The sequence below is a fragment of the Pholcus phalangioides genome, unplaced genomic scaffold, assembly GCF_987345545.1.
Source record: "Pholcus phalangioides strain wild (caught in Gottingen) unplaced genomic scaffold, Ppha-v1.0 ptg000015l_1, whole genome shotgun sequence".
Classification (NCBI taxonomy): Eukaryota; Metazoa; Arthropoda; class Arachnida; order Araneae; family Pholcidae; genus Pholcus; species Pholcus phalangioides.
In genome coordinates, this window is record NW_028301608.1 from 75820483 (window position 1) to 75841384 (window position 20902).

General features: G+C 37.7%; 1 protein-coding gene across 1 annotated transcript in view; it reads left to right on the plus strand.

The window, feature by feature from the left end:
- The window catches only part of LOC149076698 (uncharacterized), a 79900-nt gene that overhangs the window by 51312 nt on the left and 7686 nt on the right, over positions 1 to 20902 (plus strand). The window contains exons 4-5 of the mRNA XM_089244320.1: positions 9484 to 9887; positions 17504 to 17846. Of these exons, the coding sequence (XP_089100446.1) occupies positions 9484 to 9887; positions 17504 to 17846 (747 nt within the window). The remainder of the gene's footprint in view (positions 1 to 9483; positions 9888 to 17503; positions 17847 to 20902) is intronic.

Genomic DNA, 20902 nt, shown 5'->3' on the forward strand with positions numbered 1-20902 from the left:
AAACGTATTTAGGGTGCATGGGTCAGAAACTTCCCCTCCTCCCCCTAATATAGTAGATTGCATGCATGAATGAATGAATGAACACCAGAACTTTGCCACTGGACTTATCCCGTTGCCGAGATCTCTTCCAGCCCAGCTTCGTGGCAGAATCTGGAACACTTTATTTTGTGTCAAATATATAGTAGATTGCAGAGAAAACACGATTTAATAGTTGTTCCTGTATTAATACTAGGATGTGAGTCACCTTCATGTAGCTTTGCACCCAATATAAAACTGAAATGCAATGAATATTCCTTTTTTACTTTAATTTCTTAAATGAGCTTTAGCTCAAGCTTTTTGAATTTTTCGATGTATCGTACAAAAAAATATGCGTATTATGTATACCTGTATATATATACGCCTTATCGATACAAGTATTACAAATTATCTAAGATTGAATTGTGGTGATCGTTCATAAATTATCATTAAAGAAAACTCTCACAAAATACAAAATGTGTGAACTTATCAGAAAGGAATAGCTGTATTTGATATTTGCTTATTTTGTTTTCGTCAGGAAAGTGTATAATGAAGAGGAGCTTTTTTCCGTTTTTCTTGTTGGTAATCCTGCGTTTATAACCGAATGTAGTGTTTTGTAATACTGTATACAATTCACAAAAATGTAGGTTCTGCCACTCCATATTTGTTCTTCTTTTTTTTCATTAAAACATCACATGAGCAGAGCTGTCTTTATAAGACCAGTAAATGGAATCGCGTGACCCCGCTTACCATTCTGTACCATGATTTTTTTATATTCTAATTGGGGACTGCAAACGGATACTGTTCTGGATTATCCAACTTCGTCCCATTTCGGTTCCCACACAGGTTTAAAAAAATGTATTGTAATCGAATTCATCCATTCGATTTATAGCCACTTAACACTGTTTCTATCAGTGTTTACCTCTAGCCTGTTTCTTCAGATGGTCAACCATATTCCAAAGACTTCCACCAAAGCCTCGACCGGCGCTAATAAGAGAATCTTTGTTGCAGAAGATTCTTTTTATTGTCCTGTCTACTCATCCTACAGCAGGAAATCCCTCATTACTTTTTCTCCTCCAATTCAAAAACCTGTTGTAGAATGTTCTGTGTTTGGGGCCGATCAAGTATTACGTCAGCAAATTTTTAGCCATTCTTGACCCCCTTCCTCCTTTGTCAGCAAAATTTCTTCATCTCTACCCCCACCTCCTATGTTGATGGAATCAGTGACGTACGCGGGCTCTTGTCCAACCCCCTCCAAATGACACATGGAACCTCATACGTTTACGAAACGTGAATTAAAAAAAAAGTTTTTTCTCTCCTCTCTTTTTATACTCAAAAATTTGCCGCCCCTCCGAATTTGACGCCCTGGGCTATAGCCCTCTTAGTCCCCCTGTAAATACACTATTGAATTAATTACTTGATTAACTATGGTCCAGGATGTCGATTCTGAATGATAATGTTGGTTTTAATCCGCCGTCGGCGGAACCAAATTGAAATCTGAAAATGCGAAACTCAATCAAAAATCAATCTCTGAGTGATACGGTGTCAGATGTACAGCAATAATTTCTGGATTGCCGGAAGTTGAGAATGAAAATCTAACCTAACTTTAGACTTTTAGTACTTTTCTTTCAAAACCGAGCACAACTCAGGCTATCTCACTCTATCACCATCTATGGAAGATTTACTACCTAGTGAGTTGTGTCGAAAGTGTAACTGTGTGTGTACCTAACAGTCTGAGTGAATATGAGTGAGTATTGTGTTTGATTTTTCAGTGCTGCCATCTATATTTCAGAAGGGAAGTGAGTGATGTATTATGATTGAATTACATTTGTACTATTTGTAGGTCTGTTGCTGTCTGTGGCGAGACTTTTTAAAGGGAAGATCGGCTCACATTCACGACTTGAAGTTGGAACCTCTCAAAACCAACTTCAGCCAACCACCACTATGGCGACGGTGGGGTTCGAAGCCGGGTCTAAGCCATTTCAAAGTATTACTGTTTTTGAAAAAAGATAAAAATCCTAGCCTACCTGAGTCATATAGGCCTATACCTCTCCTGTCTTTCTTTCCCTTTCTTCCTTTTTTTAACGGGGAACAAGGCTTTTCTATTTATTACCTATACGTCTAATGCAGATCATTTATATTTGTCACCGACAGCTTGTACTCGAAGAGGTTACCGAAAACCGAAAACCGTAATTGGTGAAACGGGGTTCCAATGGATAGTTATAATCCATCAAACCCCCTTCATCATGACTCTGCCAATTCCTGTGCAGTAGTGCGCTTTGCAATGATAGTTAGATTCTAATAAGGTGGGTGAAGACGTAGGTTCACCTGAGACCCAAGGGTTTTTTTTCTTTTCTTTTTTTTCTTTCAAAAGTTTCCAAATCTTCATAGACCTGGCAACACAGGTCGAGGCACGCGTAGAAAATTTTTTGGTCTTTTTAATCGTGCTTTGTGTCTACTGTCGTATGATGAAATCTCCGCAAGGTGTGGAAATTCAGAATCGTTCAATTTATCAAATAAGTTCTTTGCCAGTTTCTTTGCATATGACGTTACATCAGCCACTCCGGAATCACGTCTGATATTAACGTTTCTAACGTACCAAGGTAGTCCGGTGTATCTCCTCAGAGTCTTGTTCTGAAATCTCTCCAGAGCGATGATATTCATTTTCTTCGAGAACAACCAGACAGGCGCAGCATACAGAAGATTCGGTCTAATTGCCATCTTATACAGAATAATTTTATTTCGAATTGAAAGACTTGAGTGCCTGTGGCTTAGTCTGTTGAGCATGACCGAGGCCACGGTCGCCCTACGGATGGCATCAACACTGCCAGGAGAAACTGAATCTCTTGTCCATTATCACCCCCAAATATTTATTGTGAATGACTGGGTTGATTATAACTCCTTGTACCTCTATGTGTGCTTTTTGTGGTAATGAGGACTTGTTAGTGAACCACATGAATTTGGTTTTATCCGCATTCAGTTCAACACGGGTTCGCACACACCAGCGCTCGACCAATCTTACCATTTCTTGCAAGTTTGAAAGGGCCTTGCCAGGGTCCTTATCTGTGCAACAAAGGGCACTATCGTCGGCATAAAGAGCGGTGAAACCCTTAGGGGCAACTGGGAAGTCATTCATATGAAAATTGTGTAGGATGGGACCTAACACACTTCCCTGAGCTATTGATGAACGAATCTGTCTAGAATTAGATATTGAGTCATTTATCTGTACTCGGAAGGAGCGAGATAATTGCTCACAAATTTGATGATGTTATACGGCATTCCCATGCGAATCATATTAAACAGCAGCCCATTGTTGCCAAACTTTATCAAAAGATTTCTTTAAATCGGAAAAGGGTACTGCTGCAGTGTCTTTATAAATTTTGGCTTCTTGAATTCGTTCTACGAACCGCAATAATTGAGTGGTGGTCGAGTGCTTGCTGCGGAAACCGTGCTGCTCTGGACCGATAATGTTATTGTCCTCTACAAATTTGTGTAGTCTGATGGCTACCACTCTCTCAAAAAGTTTCCCTAATGAACTGAGAAGTGAGATTGGGCGCCAATTCTGTGGATAGTGTAGGTCATGTCCAGCTTTGGGGATGACCTTAACTTTAGCGAGTTTCCATTCTGCCGGAAAGTGGTTTGCACGGAGTAATTCATTGAATATGTTGACCAGCTGGCGAACCATATTTTCGGGGAGATTCTTGATAGTGTTGTTGGTGATGGTGTCCTGACCAGGTGCTTTTTTCTTTTTGAGGTTTTTGATAATGTTTGTCACTTCTTCAGTGTTCGTAGGAAATAAAGCAGAGGGTTGTTCTGGGGGAATATCCCTAAAGAATACTTGAACTTCTCTGTCAACACTGGCAATATGCTGAGGAGGAGTGTTATCACATGGAGAGAACTGTCTCTCATATGTGTCAGCAAATATTTCCGCTTTATCACTGTCACTATATACTGTTCTGCTTGTGCCCACAATCGGAGGAATCCTCGAATAAGTGGGCTTACATGTTTTATACACTTTGTATAACGTGCCATCAGCACAATTTGCCTCACGTAAAAAGCTGAAGTAACGCTCACTCATAAGTTCTTTGATTTCTCTAGATACTTCTCTTTTTATAGATCTGTATCTATCTTGGTAGTACGGATTTAACGTTCTTTGCCATTTCCTCCTAAATTTGTTTTTTAATTTGATGCGTTCCTTAATCCAGTGGGGAATACCCAGTGGATTATTAGTGGGAGCATCTCGGGTGGATTCCTTAGCAGTGTTAGTGATGGTTTCTGTGAGAAATAATAAGTCAGATTCAATTTGATCAATATTGCCACCCGTGAAGGAAGGCAAGGTGATTCTGGCCAGCTTTCGCTTAAATAATGGCCATATCACTATTTTCTTTGGTTTACATATAAAAGGAATATTGAAATCAGCTACCAGAAATATAGGGTTGTGATCAGAATCCGTGACAGGTTGAACGTGAACCGACATAGCAAATGTAAGGTTCTTAGCAAGCGCTATGTCAAGAATATCTGGTGACTGGCCAGCCTGGTCAGGAAAATGAGTTGGAGTGTATGGCGCATAAGGTTGAATGCTCTTTCTGATACAAAAATTTTCGAGCACCCTGCCTTGGGTGTTTGTAGAGTACGAGTTCCACAGAAAGGATTTAGCATTCATGTCGCCACACATTATAACTGGGTACTGACAATTGAAAAATTCGTTAAAAAGTGGAATGTCTATTTTTTGATTGTTTACGTAGATCTCTATTGCTATTACCTCACATTGTGTCGAGGGAGGTAGCTGAATAATATCATAATTAATGTGTCGCTTTACATATATAGCTACTCCTCCTCCTGGACCAAAGCTTCTATCCTGTCTGATACAGCCATAATTTGCTACTTTGGCAGTGTGATAAGGACGAAGCCAAGTTTCCCCCACCAGTGCCAAGTGAACACCCTCAGTGTCAAGGATGTCCCTGAACTCAGTCATGCTAGAGATCAAGCTTTGGGCATTCCAAGCCATGATCTTCATGTTATGCAACACAACATTTGGTGTACTAGACATTTGTGAGTGTTGAAGCAAATGAGTGTTCAGCTGCAGTTAGAAAACAGTTGAAGAAGATTTATATTTTCTCTTCGTTTGAAGTAGCTCTGAGGATTTTCAGAAAGCAGTCCTTCGTAATAGATATTAGTTGTTGAATCGGGAAAATTATGCTATTAGAGTTCATATTGATATCGTTATTTGCTATTTTCGTGGGTTCTTTTTCCACACGGTTGCCACCACACATGTCAGATCGTCGATTCGAAGCTGTTGGTTTCACCACACTACAGTTTAATTTACTGCTATTGGAAGCTGCTTTGGAGACCCGCACGTCTCTAACAGCTGTTGCCGGTGATTCACTTCGTCGAGGAGGGGACCTCAGTATTTTGGCAAAAGGCACCATCTCGTCGGTAGCCCGCTGAAACACGACACTCTTGTCATCATGAGTTGGCACTGCCTCGGCCGTTGGTACAGTAGAAGTCCTTTTAGGTTCGTTGAACCTTCCCTTCCTTCCTTTGGGCCAGCCTCTAGCTGAACTGACGCTTGAGCAGTCATCATCATGGTCATCTTGAGATTTATATTGAGATTTGTGACTTGGTCTCAACTTGTCGGATTGTCTATCATTTTCACGATTATGCATACCAATATTTGGTCTGTTTCTTGGTATATCTGGACGTCTTGTCGTGTTTTCATTTCTGGCCATTCTGCCTTTGCTAGTGGGGCACGATAAACAGCCTCTGTAATTTGCACTGTGTTTTCCTCCACAGTTGGTGCATATCGGGTCTTGCTCACCCCGCTTCAGACTGCATTCAGAGGAGTGATGTTCCCCTGGACACTTGACACAGCGTGGATGATTATGACATGACTTCGATGTATGTCGCCAGGCCTGACAATTGAAACACTGGACCACACCCTGGCGTTTTCTATACATCTCAACTCGAATTCTGATGTAGTTCAAAGAAGTCAACTTATAAATTTCCTTACTCCGATTTTTTCGGGGCATTTCCACTAGCCAAATCGGAATTGGTACTACTATTCTGTCAGGGTCCTGTCCTCTATGGCTTTTTAACTGAGCAACATTTATAATTTCGAAGCCCTCGGCTTCCAGAGACTCTTTGATCACTTCACAGGGGGTATTTCTTTCTAAGTCCTTGATAACCACTTTTATTGTCTTATCTGAATGGAGCATGTGTGTGCTATACTTTATGTTAATCGCATCGAACATTTTTGTAATCGCACGGTGGTCATTTTCACAGTTCAAAAACAACATCATATTTTTACCGGCTGTTTTTGCCGAAAAAGTCTCTTGGCAGGTGCTTTTAATTTTTTGCAGCAATTCCATCCAGTTCCCATACTTGGTAAGAGTCAATGGGGGATTTCTTATGAGAGACTTCTCTCCATTGATTAGGATTATCAGGGTCTGGATCATCAATTTCTTCATTTTTTCAATTATTTCCAGAGTTTCCGATATTTTGTCCTGTATTTCCCGCATTTCCTACGGTACTTGTTGATGGAATAGCTTCAATGACGTCGCTCCTGCGCGTCTTATTGCTGGTTGAGTCCTGATTGGCTGTAGTAATGACGTCATAAGTAGCTGTTTGCCCATTGGCTGGAGCGACTACGTCATTACTTGCTGTTACAGCATTGGCCAAATCGACCTTTGACCACAGCGTAGGCACTAACAAGTGGGGATTCGTTTGAACCATCATTACACAGGGTACCCTGGGGCACCTCACACCTTTCTACAATAATGGGCTCACAAATAATGTCCTTCGGGCCATTATCTCTCTTCTTTTTCTTCTTATTTCTCTTTTTCTTCTGACCTCCCTTTCCACTGACGCTATTTGCATCGTCATCAGATGATTGATGGGGAGAAGGGCTGTTTTTGCGAAATATACCAGAAGATGATGCCTCGGCATCGAGCACTTCACCCAGTTTCCATATCATAGCATCCTCAATTTCGTACTTGTCATAATCAACTTCACAGTTTACGAGCCTAAAGCCCAGTTCAATAAGTTCACAGAAAGAATTGTTACCACTGCACGCGCCTCTTGAAGACGATTTAATCTCTGCATGTCTCGTACGGGACGAATGCATGTCGCGAGTTTTTAGTATGGCGACTATTAGGTCGTGTCTAACACTAGTTTCGTTAGGGGCCTCGTCGTCGTCACTACGTGCGTTCATATCATATTCAAGTAATGAAATATAAGCATTAAATACCTTGTCCCATGCCGCACGATGGCTGGCAAAAGAAATCCCATGCAAAAAACACAGTTTTGACATACTCTTACTTCCCATTTTCAAGCGCACTGACTGCCCAGCAAAAATGAAATCGGCATAATCAGAAGACTCACCCCTCACAGCAACCCACGGTGACGAACATTTTCCGACGACGAGGCTGAAGTGAGGTAAAAGTCAACCACACCAGTCCTTGAGCTGCGAAAACGTGAAGAAAACAGTGCGCCGTCCACGAATGAAACTTTTATTTGTATACCTCGATACCCTCGAAGAGGTTAAGATATAATCGAAAGAAATTAGTGGAAATAAAGTTAGTTGTTAAGTTAACCGTTTAAAGGCCGAACTATGAACAAAGTCACTTATTGTTTAGAAATTTGGAATTTGAGGTCCTTTTGCATGCCTATACATAGATCAATTTTGAAATTTGAAGAATTTTTTTTTTTCTCATGATGTTGTATAAATGGAACATTGGCACTTGGGGAGAGGTGAAAGCGGAAACTGGTATCGCCTATATTCCAACGATTATTTATTTCTGGAATACAATTATCACACGAAATTTTCTACAAATTCAAATTCGCAACACATGCTGGTTTTTTTAACATAAAAATGATTGCAGAAAATACAAATTTTTTCCGAATGTCCGTGATAAAAGAAGGAAAACATATACAGTATATTTGATGGACCCGTTTGTCACATTTGTAGCATTTATACACATTTTTGGCAAACCGCACACCGTTCTTTCGTCGGAGACAATATAATGGCCATCAGATGACCTGACATCTTTTTTTTCAGTTGACAACGTGGACCTGGATAAATAATCAACCCCTCCTTCGTTCGTAGAAGGTCCATTGTCACTTCCTCTTCGGAATTCCAAATGCGAAATACAATCCGCTTCTCGCAACTCTGAATGAACTATCCAACGTGCTGTAATGGTCATATGCCAATTTTTTTTTTCAATGGAATCCAGAGCTGAGGTTTTGATCGGATTCTAGAAAGAATTTTTTTTATCCCATGTAATAATTCTTTTTTTCCAAATCGCTCAAAACTGTTTTGCCTTTTCATGAAACTTGAGTGTCACACTTACGTTTTGCTCCTTTTTTATGCCCTACATCTTTTGAAGAACACATTTCAGGAGTTTTCTAACAGCTCATCGTTGTTGTTGCAAAATTATCTAGCATTTCACATACATCAGTTGGCACTGTTAATTCTAGACCATTTTCAACAGTATCAGCTTCATCCGTGATGTTTCCATTTTCATTAGCACGTAATTGGCATATATATATCTGCATCCTTTAATTCGGAATCTGAAAGAGTTTCTAAATACCTTGCAGCTTCTTCTAATGTAAGATACCTTTTGATATGGTTACACTCAGCTGAACACAACAAGACTATCTAGGATTGCCGAACTCGGTTTGATTAGTCTGAAGTTCACAAAAACATACATTTCTAAGAATGCAAGAATAAAAAAGTACTCGCCAAATATAAACAATCTACCCCAGAAAGCACATTCCTCTGTATCATATTACCCAGAATTACCCCCTATACACATATGGAACGATGACAACACCCTTGGGTTCGAACGGGAAAATCGAAGCAGCGCACTGTACATGAGATATCCCTACAATTCCGCGCTCTTGAAAGGTCAATGATCCATAAATGGAACATGCATTTTTGAACGCACGTAGCTCTTTAACGTTTAACAGCACGAACAAACTAATTAATTTACTTTGATTGATATATTAAGAGGTAAAAACACACAAAATAATTTTCAATTTACTTCAAAATTGAAATTTTGGCAAATTTTTATCGAAATGGGGAAAAAATTCCCAAAAAATGCCAAATTTCAAAATTCTGTCAAAAATGTTTATATCAACCTAAAGTTTCCGAATTTGTTTCAAAAAATACTTTGAACTCTCGTCTATATACGATAAAAAAACCTGAAATGTTTGAATCAATTTTTATCTTATACTTTTGTAAATAAAAACTATGTTCCATTTATTCCATTGGCTTTTAAACGGTTTTAATCAGAAGTTAACTGAAATAATTGATACACGTATTCTACATTTCCATCTCTGTTTCCTCTCTCCCTTTTTTTTTTTTAAATGCGATGAATGACCCTTAAGAACTCGTGGTTTTATGACAACTAAAGTACCTCATTTTATGGTATCACACAAGTTGTTTATTTTTCTTTTAACGTGTTTCAGGTTTTTCTTCGTTTCTCGTTGAGCGTTTGGATGCTGATCTGAATAATTCCAAGATATACACAGAAATACGTTTTCCAGAAATCATGACGAATGGCAGTTACAGAATGGAAGGCAGAGTAATAGAGATTGTGCCGATTCGTGGCAACGGCACTTTTTGGGCGGCTTCAAAAAACGTCACTCTTAAGGCAACTGCAAACGTATACACGGAAAGGAAGACCGCTTTGAAGAATAACTCCTACCTACAGTTGAATAGTGATGACCTTAACCTCAGTATGGACTATGACAACATTCAGGTCGTAGATCTGGAAGGTATCGAAGGCAGTACAACTTGGACTGTTGTCGTCAAGAAATTCCTGAATGTCACAAGCAAGGAACTCGTCAAACGTTTTCTTTTGAATGTAAAGGTAAAATTACTTCCAATTGTTCAACTCCCCCCCCCCCCTTCCTCCCCACAGTAAAAACACTGAGTAGATACACTCATAGATATAAGATTAACTAAACAGCGCGTCCTATTGTCCGGTGCCTTCTTTTTTTGAAGCACGTGACGAGTTGAATAACAAGACCATGGTATCCGTAACTTGGCGCACTGTCTTCGTACTTGGCGACACATTCCTTGTAACGAGTGAAGAAAATTTAGATTCGTGTATTCGTGGCTTTATTTAGAAGCGGAAATAAAGCGTATTTTAATATACAAGAGCAATAAGTATACGGTACCTAACTTTCACAGATGAAATTCCTATCAAAATTAGTGCGACAATTCTTTTTTGGTAATATAAATTTCTTTTTATCTCTCTTAGTTTCATTTTTTCTCGTGGTTCATAATACATAGGGGCGTACGCTTTTGATCGACCTTTCGTAAGAACACAAAAATGCTCTTCCCCAGAGAGAGAGTTACAACCCTTCGAAATGCATATAAATTAACAGGAATTTGTTAAAATTGCACACAAGTTTTTTTTCGATACTTCAAATTTCTTAACTAAAATATTAATTCATTTTTTTCTAGTTTTTGGTTGACTTGAGGGAAGAAGGACAAGAGCCTCCGATGACCCCCTCCCATCCCCTCACGGACGCCTCTGGGCCTTGAGCCAGATTTTTCACGAGACCCTCTTTTGTGATTGTAATTTTTTTATTTATGTTGATTGTATTTTTTTTTTTGTGAGGAAACTAACAAAAAAAAGTGAATTGTTCCGAGCTTCCGAAAATATGGAGCCCTGCGGGCCATGGCCAGAACATCAAGAAAACAAAAATTGGATGAGCCACGGCTATGAATTTGCTATAAGAGCTGAAAATTTAATTTTTCATGGACAGTCCATAACAAGAATATACGCATCTGACAAATTCTCAAAATCTCGTCAACTTTACGCGCCAAACATATTTCGCATTTTTCTAACATCTCTTTTATTTCTCAATAAAACATACTTCTCATTCTAAGACACAAAATTATTAATTTCAAAAATGTTAATTGTAATATATTCATTTTAAATCAATATAAAAAATGACAATAAATATTCTAATTTATCTAAACGCCTAGGGCCGTTCAAGTATTACGTAAGCAAATTTTTAGCCATTTTTGACCCCCCCCCTTGTCAGCAAAATTTCGTCATCAGCTCTGCCCCTCTGAATCCTAACATATATTCGTGGGGATCAGAGACGTACACGGAGGGGGGGGGGGCATTGGGCCCCTCCCACGATCAAAAATTCATTTTTTTTAATGAAAAAAAAATTTAATTGAAATTTCGGAAGAAAATACCTCTTTATACGTTATTATAATCAATTTCTGTTAATTTCAATGTTATTTGAAGGCTATGTGAACGCAAAATTTATCTTTAATAAATTCATTGCGACCCACCCTCTAAACCATATAATGATAAATCGCACAAATGCCATTGGCCCATGAACCAAATATGGCCCTGGGGGTTATCTGATGCGGCTTGCCCTCCTCAAACATAATTTTGTAAAAATGAACTTGGCGGTACATTTACAGATCGCTTAAGTGTCCCGTAGTACAATTCCAGAACATTTAAGCGGCCCGTAGCACATTTTCAGATCACTTAAATGACCCGGGTCACAGTTCCAGAACACTTAAGCGATCCGTGACACATTTAGACATCCCTTGAGTAACATGTGACGTAGCTTTAGAGCACTCAAGTGGCCCCCTGTGCGGTTCTACATCATTCAAGTTACCCGCGGCGCATTCTCAGTGATCCGCGGCATATAATTACGGATCATTTGAGTGACGCGTGGCACAGTTCTAGAGCACTTAAGCGGCCCGGACACATTTCCAGATCACTTAGATCCACGAAACATTTAGAGATCACTAAAATGGCTCTGTAGGGCACTTATTAATAGGGGATGGGGGGAGGGATGTCACTTCATGTGCCCACAAACTATTGAAAGGTTTTTCTCGTTTTGGCGCACCGAGTAAGATGCTATTGAAAATATTTCATATTTTCATAAAGGGTGGTTGATGACGTAAGCATTATCCAAACCCCCGCTCCCCACTTGTCATCAAAAGTCAGCAAATCGGAACCCCCCCCCCCCATCGATGATAAACGTAATACTTGAATGGCCCTAATACAGTAGAACCTCTCGATCATGGACACCCATGCGACCAAAACTTTTGTCCGTTAATGGGGAGGTACGATATACAGTAAAATCTCGCTCGTTTATACGACTTTCCCATTTATACTACGTTTGGCTTCGGTCGCAATTGGTTCCGGAGTATATGTTATTGTTTGTAAAAATGATGGTTATGCATAATCATCAATCGACTCGATAGAAGGAAAATTTGATTAAATTTCAATACATTTATCACTTTTACCGGTGATTGTGCATAATTCCCAAGCAAAGTCTGATAAATATGAAAAAATTTATAACCTTTTTTTTCCTTCGTTAAACCCATTAATTATTTTTACCCGTCCATGGTACGTGCACTACAAATGTTGCAATAAAAATTGAATTAAATGAAAATAAGTGTGAAGAAGAAACAAAGTTCACATAACAACATTATCAGTTATATTGGCTTTCTTCACACGTATCAACATGGGCAAAGAATATATATATATGTCAGTCCCGGAGATCAGTCCCAAACTTTATTCAATCAAATTAAATACAAAAACACAATACCACACAATATAATGTATAATGCGATATATCAAAACACTATACAAGTGTATCGATATACATGAGTTGTCAAGGGGTAATTATGCCCGTACTGACAACCAATCAACGAAATTAATGATCATAGTCAAAACAATTTTCGCAGTTATATGTAATGTACATGTTAATAATAGTCATAAACATAAAGCGGCAATTTTAATTCAAGTACCGTATTCGCATAGTCCCGTGATATACATTTAAAAATAGTCTTCAATGTAGCAGCAACGTAACAAACGTAACAACGTAACAGTGTAGCAGCAATGTCAAATAGCAGCAACGTAACTAAATAATTCCTTTTTAAATTTAGAATATGAAGCTATATTTGTTAATTCGAATGTGCAAGGCATTGTAAATTTTGGAAGCTAAATAGACAACAACAGCTAAATATCCTCTTTTCTATGTAAAGGGATTTCAAATGTTTCACCAGGTCTCCTCAGAAAGATGAATTTTTTAGGAGAGCATAAATTCTTATTTTTATGAAGTGTCAATATCGATTTGTAGACAACTAAGTGTCGTAAACCTAAGATGTCTTTGACGGTAGCACCAGAAGTCAAAACCGAATGATTTAAAAGTTAAAAAAAATCTATTTTGAGAGGTTATGATAGGAAGAAGGTTGCTTTTATAATCATATCCCCAAGTTGTTATTCCATATTGTAATGAAGATTGTATCCATGCGTAGTATAATTTTCGCAAAAAGGAAGGATGGACAATTTTATGAAGATGATAGAACCTGTAGAGAAAATATCTGAGTTTTTTTGGTTAGTATAGCAAACGTGAGATGTCCATTTCAAGTTTGAGCCTAACGGGATTCCAAGATATTTCCAAGAAAAAACTCTATTTAAATTAGGACAGTTGCAATCATTTCTTGAGCAGTTTGTCAGATGTGATTTGAATACTATGTCTGCATTGCTATCCCCAATCAAGCTGTAATAAATAAATTTAGTTTTTTGGAGATTCAATTTCATATCGTTATTATTGAACCAATCATTGATTATTAGTAAATCGTATTCAACCTGTCTTTTAAGCGAATGTATATCAGTACAGGAATAGAGAACCACTGAATCATCCGCGTATGTTATTATTTTACCGAAGAGTTTTAGCGTACAAAAATCATTAATAAAAATGATGGAAAGAATTGGACCTAAAATAGAGCCCTGAGGAACTCCTTTTGTTATAGTTGTGTATTCACTAAAACAGTTATTTCTCTTAACTCTCTGTTTTCTATCATTTAGATAAGACTTGAACCATTGTAACATTTCACCTCTAACACCAGCGTTAGATAATTTATAAAGTTAGATCTCGTAATTGGCGTTTTCAAATGCTTTTGAGGTGTCAAGGAAGAGAGAAACAGTTTGTCTATTTTGGTCAATACTTTTGTAGACAACCGTACAGGCTACTTAAGTGCTCTGGAACTGTGCAGCGAATCACTCAAGCGATCCGCAATTACGCCACGGATCACTTAAGTAATCTGGGAATGTTCTGAGGGTAACTTTAGTGATGTATAACCGCATTGGGGGCCGCTTAAGTACTCTAAAATTGTGCCACATGTCACTCAAAGGATCTCTAAATGTGCCACGGATCGTTTAAGTGATCAGATCGGAACTGTGTCACGGGTTACTTAAGTGATCTTTGAATGTGCCACGGGCCACTTAAATGCTCTGGAATTGTGCCACAGGCCATTTAAGCCTTCTGTAAATGTGCCGCTTAGTTCATTTTTACAAAATTGGGTTTGAGGAGGCAAGCCATATCAGTTAACCTTCAGGGCCACATTTGGTTCGCGGGTCAAGGGGTTACTATATCTCACTTAAAGGGTGGGACGCAATAAATTTCAGGAAGCCTTAGAATAGCATTGAAATTAACAGAAACTGATTATAATAACATATAAAGGTATTTTATTTCGAAATTTTAATGTTTTACATAAAAAAATTTTTTTTTCGTCTGGGAGAGGCACACGAGCCCCCATATGCCCCCCTCCCACGTACGTTTCTGATCTCAGCAATATGGGTTAAGAGGCAGGGGGCAGTGCTGACGAAATTTTGATGACAAGGGGGGGGGGGGTCAAAAATATCTAAACATTTTCTTACGTAATACTTGAACGGCCCCTAATTCATGAATTTTCATTAATTTTTATCTATCCTAAATTTGCGTTACTCTTTATCCATCTTCAATTTTCATAACAATAATAATAAAATGATCAGCACGTGTTCCCAAGAAATCGTTACGATCTGTCCAGGGAATCTGTTAGTGTTAGTAGACATCCATCCAGACCTGCACAGTGAGAAGCTAGCTCCCTAACCACTGGACTGCCAGGCGGCATGAACATTACATTAATTTATGCAAATCCACCTTTAGATTTTTTTCAATTACTGAATAATTTTCTTTTACAGCTGAATTTTCATAAATTATGATATTTCATCAATCAATGAATATAATTCATTTTAAGAGAAATTAAATTTTTGTTTTCGAAGTAATGCAAGAAAATATTTGCAAAAGCACTTGAAAAACAAGTCCTCAGAGAAATCCCTGTTGTTTGTTTATACAAACACAAATACCATTAAAAAGATAGTTCTCAAAAATACAAAATTTTGCAATATTCAATCATTCGTGTTTTTCCATTTTTATGCATTGTTCAAAGTTGTTGTAGAGAAATTCACAGATGTTTAGAATATCATTATGTGGAATGCTAGTGAAAAGATTTTCAAAATGAAATGTCTCAATGAATTTAATTTTATTTGTTTTGAGAAGTTCCAACACTTTGACATTATTGCTGATGATAATGCCGGATTTACTGTTGTGAATTTCTTTAAGAATATGATGAAGCAATTTGTGAAGAATTTAAAACCAATTTTATGATTGTAGTTTGTGTTGCATGTCATAAATCTGAATTTAATTGGATTTTTGTGAAATTTGACAGTAGCAAATAGATATGTAAATTTAAGATATTATTTAAGACAATGTGGTCTCAACTGGTATCCACGACAAAATAAAAGACTTTAATTTCAAAGTCAATTTTCTAACCAATCACAATTCAAATATCAGCAAAAATATTTTCAAAAATATTGTATTTTCTCAAGTTTCTCGCATCAAACACATTTGTAATAATTCCAACGATTTTCAAAATGCATTAAATAATCTCAAAAAAATCTTAATATGCAACGGGTTTCCTCTTCTTACACCTTGTTACTTGTTCACTAGTAAGTGATTAAGTTGGCAACTAAATTTTAAGTTACCGATTGTTCTTGAAAGTGTCCACACGTAAACCCTTATTGGATAATTTTTATGGAGGCCAAGAGCAACTAGCGCATGCGCGCTTCAGTCTACTCAAATCCACGGAGGGAGAGAGACGCAACGTGCGGGAGAATAATAGTAATCATTTTTTATTTATCTGGCATTCAGAGAAGTGCTTTTTTTAAAGCTCATAGCTTTCGTAACAATGGATGAAGATGATCCGGTAGAACTTACGAATACTATGATCACAGCCACATTATACGATTCTTTTTTTTTAAAGAATATAAATTTATTCACTTTCACTTACCCAAAAGGGGAAAAAAGAATACACTTCATATAAACTTCTGTTAGTCATCGAGAAGAAATATAAGATTTCTCTATTTCTAAGATGTAAATATCGATTATATGATATTTTAATCGATGTTAAAGAGGAGATAATTATGAATTATGTAAGCCGAAAATACGGGAAAAGACTCTTGGCATTCGTAGGAAATTTTAAGGGTTAAAAATTAAATAATAAAAATTCATTAAACATAAAAATTATTTCCAAATTTTCGAAATTATTATTTTTTTAAATTTAATCTAGATGATATCTTTATGTTAAATATTTGATCATGTATTTTTACAACAGATGGCAGCAAATTCGTTCTGGACGAGAGAATTATTCGAAACCCCCCTCCAGTTTTTAATATATAAATCCTCCACACCCGATATATATTTTTGAATCTTCACTTTTTCTCAAATCCTGACATCACGTCGACAGAATATTCCATAGCTTTTTCCAACATCGAATAATTTTTAGCTTGTTTGTTAAGGTAATTTTCATTTCTATAGTTCAACAAACATTCATGGCAAAGATATTCTTCAACAAACTTGAAGGTTGTGTCTCTTTGGCACACCATTACTTACCATTCTGTATTTCCGTGGAATTCTAGCGAAACGGTAGGAGACGACGGAGCATAAACAGGTTCACGCTTGAGATCAAAATAAACCTCTCCGTGAGAGAGCAAAAAGACCCCTCCAGAGCGGTAGGTCACGTCCACTGGCGCATGCGCATAGGTCTACTTAACCGGAAAAAATAGAACCGTTTTTATTTCACTTAACCACTAAATCACTTGTGCACTTGACAACTAAAGCCGTGTAAACGGCCCTTATCGTCTGCATACAGTGTATCGTACTTGGCAACTTAAAATTTAGTTACCAACTTAATCACTTACCGCGTGTAAACGGGCCTTTACTTCCTCCTCACACCAATAACTAACTGTTCACTTTGAACACAATCCGCCCTACCTAGGACTAGCAGATGGAAACGTTCTGTGTTAAGCCAATTTCGGAGTGTTGTTCCCCCTTGATGAGAGCCCTAGACATTGGCTACAACTTTTTTCACTTTTGAATTCCTATTTGAATTTTTCATTGCTATTTGAATTTTCATATTTTTGCTATTTCTTTCCAGTTTACACATTAATTTGTTTGCAGTATTTCATTTAAAATATGAAACTTTTACAATGTTTTTTCACTACACTGCATATTACAGCTGCCTATGGCGCTGATATTCATTAGTTTCGACTAAAAAATTTAATTTTCATTATGTAAATTCTTCTATATATATACACATATGCCCATTTTTCCTCAGCAAAATCTGAACACGGCATTGGTAAATTCTTTGAACATTGGTCTGAGGAAAATTCCGTTCTACATATGGAATTCGGGCTCGGAGTACGTAGACAATGTTCTAGTGCACATCAGCCACTTGGTGAAGCAGTCTGATGATCCTCTGTCGATGCCGGATTTCCACGCAAACTTCACCAAAGAAATTCTCTTTACCACAGTGACAGGATCAGTGATGCTCCAACAAAAAACGGTCCAGGGTGTGGAGAACATCAAACGCATTGGCGAACCAAAATCGCAGTCCAATAAGACACACATGATCATTGACGGGGAATTGATGATTCAAGACATACGATTCATTTACGATGGCAAGTGATTTTCAAATGATTTTATCATTCGCTTTTTTTTCATGTACTTTTTCCTTTTGTTTTTACTTACCTTCACGAAGAGTTTTCAGCGGATGACCGAGTATTGTAAAATCCAGGGCTGCAACTAGAGGGGGATCGAGTCGGGTGCGCCCCGGGTGATGGAGTAGTGGGGGCGACGAATTCACCCTATAACTGCTACTTCTACATTACACCAGGGAGGCCAAAATGCATGCTTGCCCTGGTTCATAAAATATAGTAATAATGACGACATGGTATCTAACGTATGTTGGGAAGCAGCGTTTGTTATGTTTATTGGAATCGTCCATCCGCTTTAATTTTGATTGTTTTTGTGTTCTATTTGTGTTTTCGTCCGTGTTCGTGCGTGCGTGTGTGCGTGCGCTCGCGAATTATCGTGGATTGTTTCCATGTCGTTCATGGAAAAATACTGTCTGTGTTTTGTAAACGTGATAGCTCCATGTCATTCAGTGGGAAATTATTGGTAATGTGCAATTTTCTTCCATCCGAAAAAGTTTTCGTGGAAAACTATTATTTTTGTGTAAGAATTGTCGGCCATATTGCAAACCTCTCAATAATAAAATTTTCTAAGGCCCTCCTCACTTTGAGAAATTAAAATAAACCACTAAAACTCAACTCAAAATCGAACTCGAGTTACCTCAACTTGAGAGTTGAGTTGACTTGAACGCGCGAATCGAGTTGCCCGTTCTCCCTCACATGAAAAAATATCCTAAGCCCGGGAAATTGAGTAAAAACAGCACAGTCTACAGTCTCCTTCTTATCTTGTTAACCGGGATAGGAAAAATCTAAATTTATCAAAAATGAATAAAAATCGTTACAAGAAATAAGAAAAAATAGTTTCTATTGTAAAAGTGAAATTACTATAGAATTTCAGCTCACAGGTAAATACACTCAAACCTGTTTTTGTGCGGTGGATAGGGACCGCATAAAAAAACTCAAAACCTTACGACATAACTAAGAATTGCTTTTTTAAATGAAATCAAGACACGAGGCTTGGCAGCAGGGCCGCAACTAGATGCATTTTAGCGCCCCCTCATAAAATTGAAGGAGAGATTAAAGAGTGAAATTTGCGCCCCCTCTAGTACAGTGCCCGGGGCACCAGACCCACCTGCACCCCCCTAGTTGCGGCCCTGCTTGGCAAATACTTGGAATCTCGCCAAACCTTTTGGAATCTGATTTAGAAAATACACATGCGAACATTTTTAAATATTTTATTTACATATGTAATTATTTTACACATACATAACGTTTTTGTATGCCTCTTATAGTGGATTCACCTAATCCAAATTCTTTACCAAGAGCTGTGGATCCTTCAGCTTCTGCTGTTTGTTTTAAAATCGTAATCTTAGTTTCTAAGGAAATTGCCTTTCTCTTCGCTTTGTTTTTGCCCTCATTCACTTTCAGGGATCATGTCGAAAAATCCTAAAAATTTATATGTAAATGGAAAAAATAATAAATTTACCTTCAATTTGCGCTTTGAAATGATGGCTTATCTTAATGGTCCAGGAATATGAAAGCACTTTGAAGAACGTTAGTTAAATAATGCGATTACATACTTCAATACATATGTAATGTAATTGGCTGACGCAATACTTATGTGATGAAATATCAAAAATCGAAAAAACTAAATGGTTGATCAAACCTACTAATTTTTTTTTTATTGATAACTTCGTCAATTATGTTCTAATTTGATTGAAATTTTCATAGACCGCACAAAAAAAATCGCACAAAAACAGGTTTGAGTGTACACTATTTATTTATTCAAATTGGTATCATTTTGAAATGATAATAAAATGGTAAAATTATATAATTTTTTAGTATAATTTCGTTTGCTTTGAGCAATTTCAATGGAAAAAAAATCGCAATAAAATATCAGTTTTTCCTCAATAAATATTTCTCTCAGTACGTTATATGTTGGATTTATTATTATTTTAGTTTATTGTTTATTCGTTTCAGTAATGTCACGTAGGATTTTGAGTGCTTTCTTGAGATGAAACGGCGAAAGCTACGGTTCTGAGAGGCAAAAAATAAACTGTAGGCAAAACTTGAGACAAACAACATGAATTGTTGTTTATGTTTCAGGGAATGATTTTCCCCGAATACTCCCACACACAGATGAGCGTGTATGTGACCTAAATTACAGACATTCCAAGCAAGGGGGAAAATCAAGGAACATCCCTATAGGACACGTGCTTCTTCAGGTACATGTAGTGAAAGTAGACCGTATTTTGAAAATTTCTAGAGGTGCTTACCCAGGGCCGTCTTAAGAGTATCGTGGGCACCCGAGCCATGTGTTTTTTTTCTGAGGCCCTGCTTGGCAAACTCACTTAGTTACTCCTGAAATTTTTTGCCAGATCTAATTTTCGTGACTCCCCATCTTCTTTTGGAACCTCCCCCCGGGTGGGCGCATGTGCTAAGACGGCACTGTATTTACCACAGTCCCGTCATTTAGGGGGGGGGGAGTCGGGGAGGGGTTATTGCCTCCCCTGGCTTTCAGAAATACACTAGAAATGGTATATATATGTGATAAAATTCACATTAAAAATTGTCCTTTGTTTTTGGCTATTTGTCTCGGAGCAAGTGTTCGACGACCCCGTCCGCACGGTCTTACTCCTCTCTGATGCATACCTCTCCAAGTTGCAGCTGAACCTTTTATATAGCCAATCACAATTAATTAACCCACCTACCTCTCGTACGCCTACACTTTCACATCTATCCTTTATCGAGATATGTACGTCATGTAATTCACTTTTACTACAGTCACCATGAAATAGTCATCCATCGCTTACTGCTCCTGATATCGCTTTCTTTAACTTCAACCTACAGCAATTCGATTATCAAAATGTGAGAATGTGACATATTAGTCAGCAGGATAATGCCTGCGAGTGGAAATGCATAGCAGAAGAAAAAAGAACATCACCTCTCTCTCTCTCTCTCATTTTCTTTTTTTTCGTTTTCTTCGAGGACGATGGGATAAAAGGCGACTGAAATGAATAAGTATTACTATATCTATAGTCCGT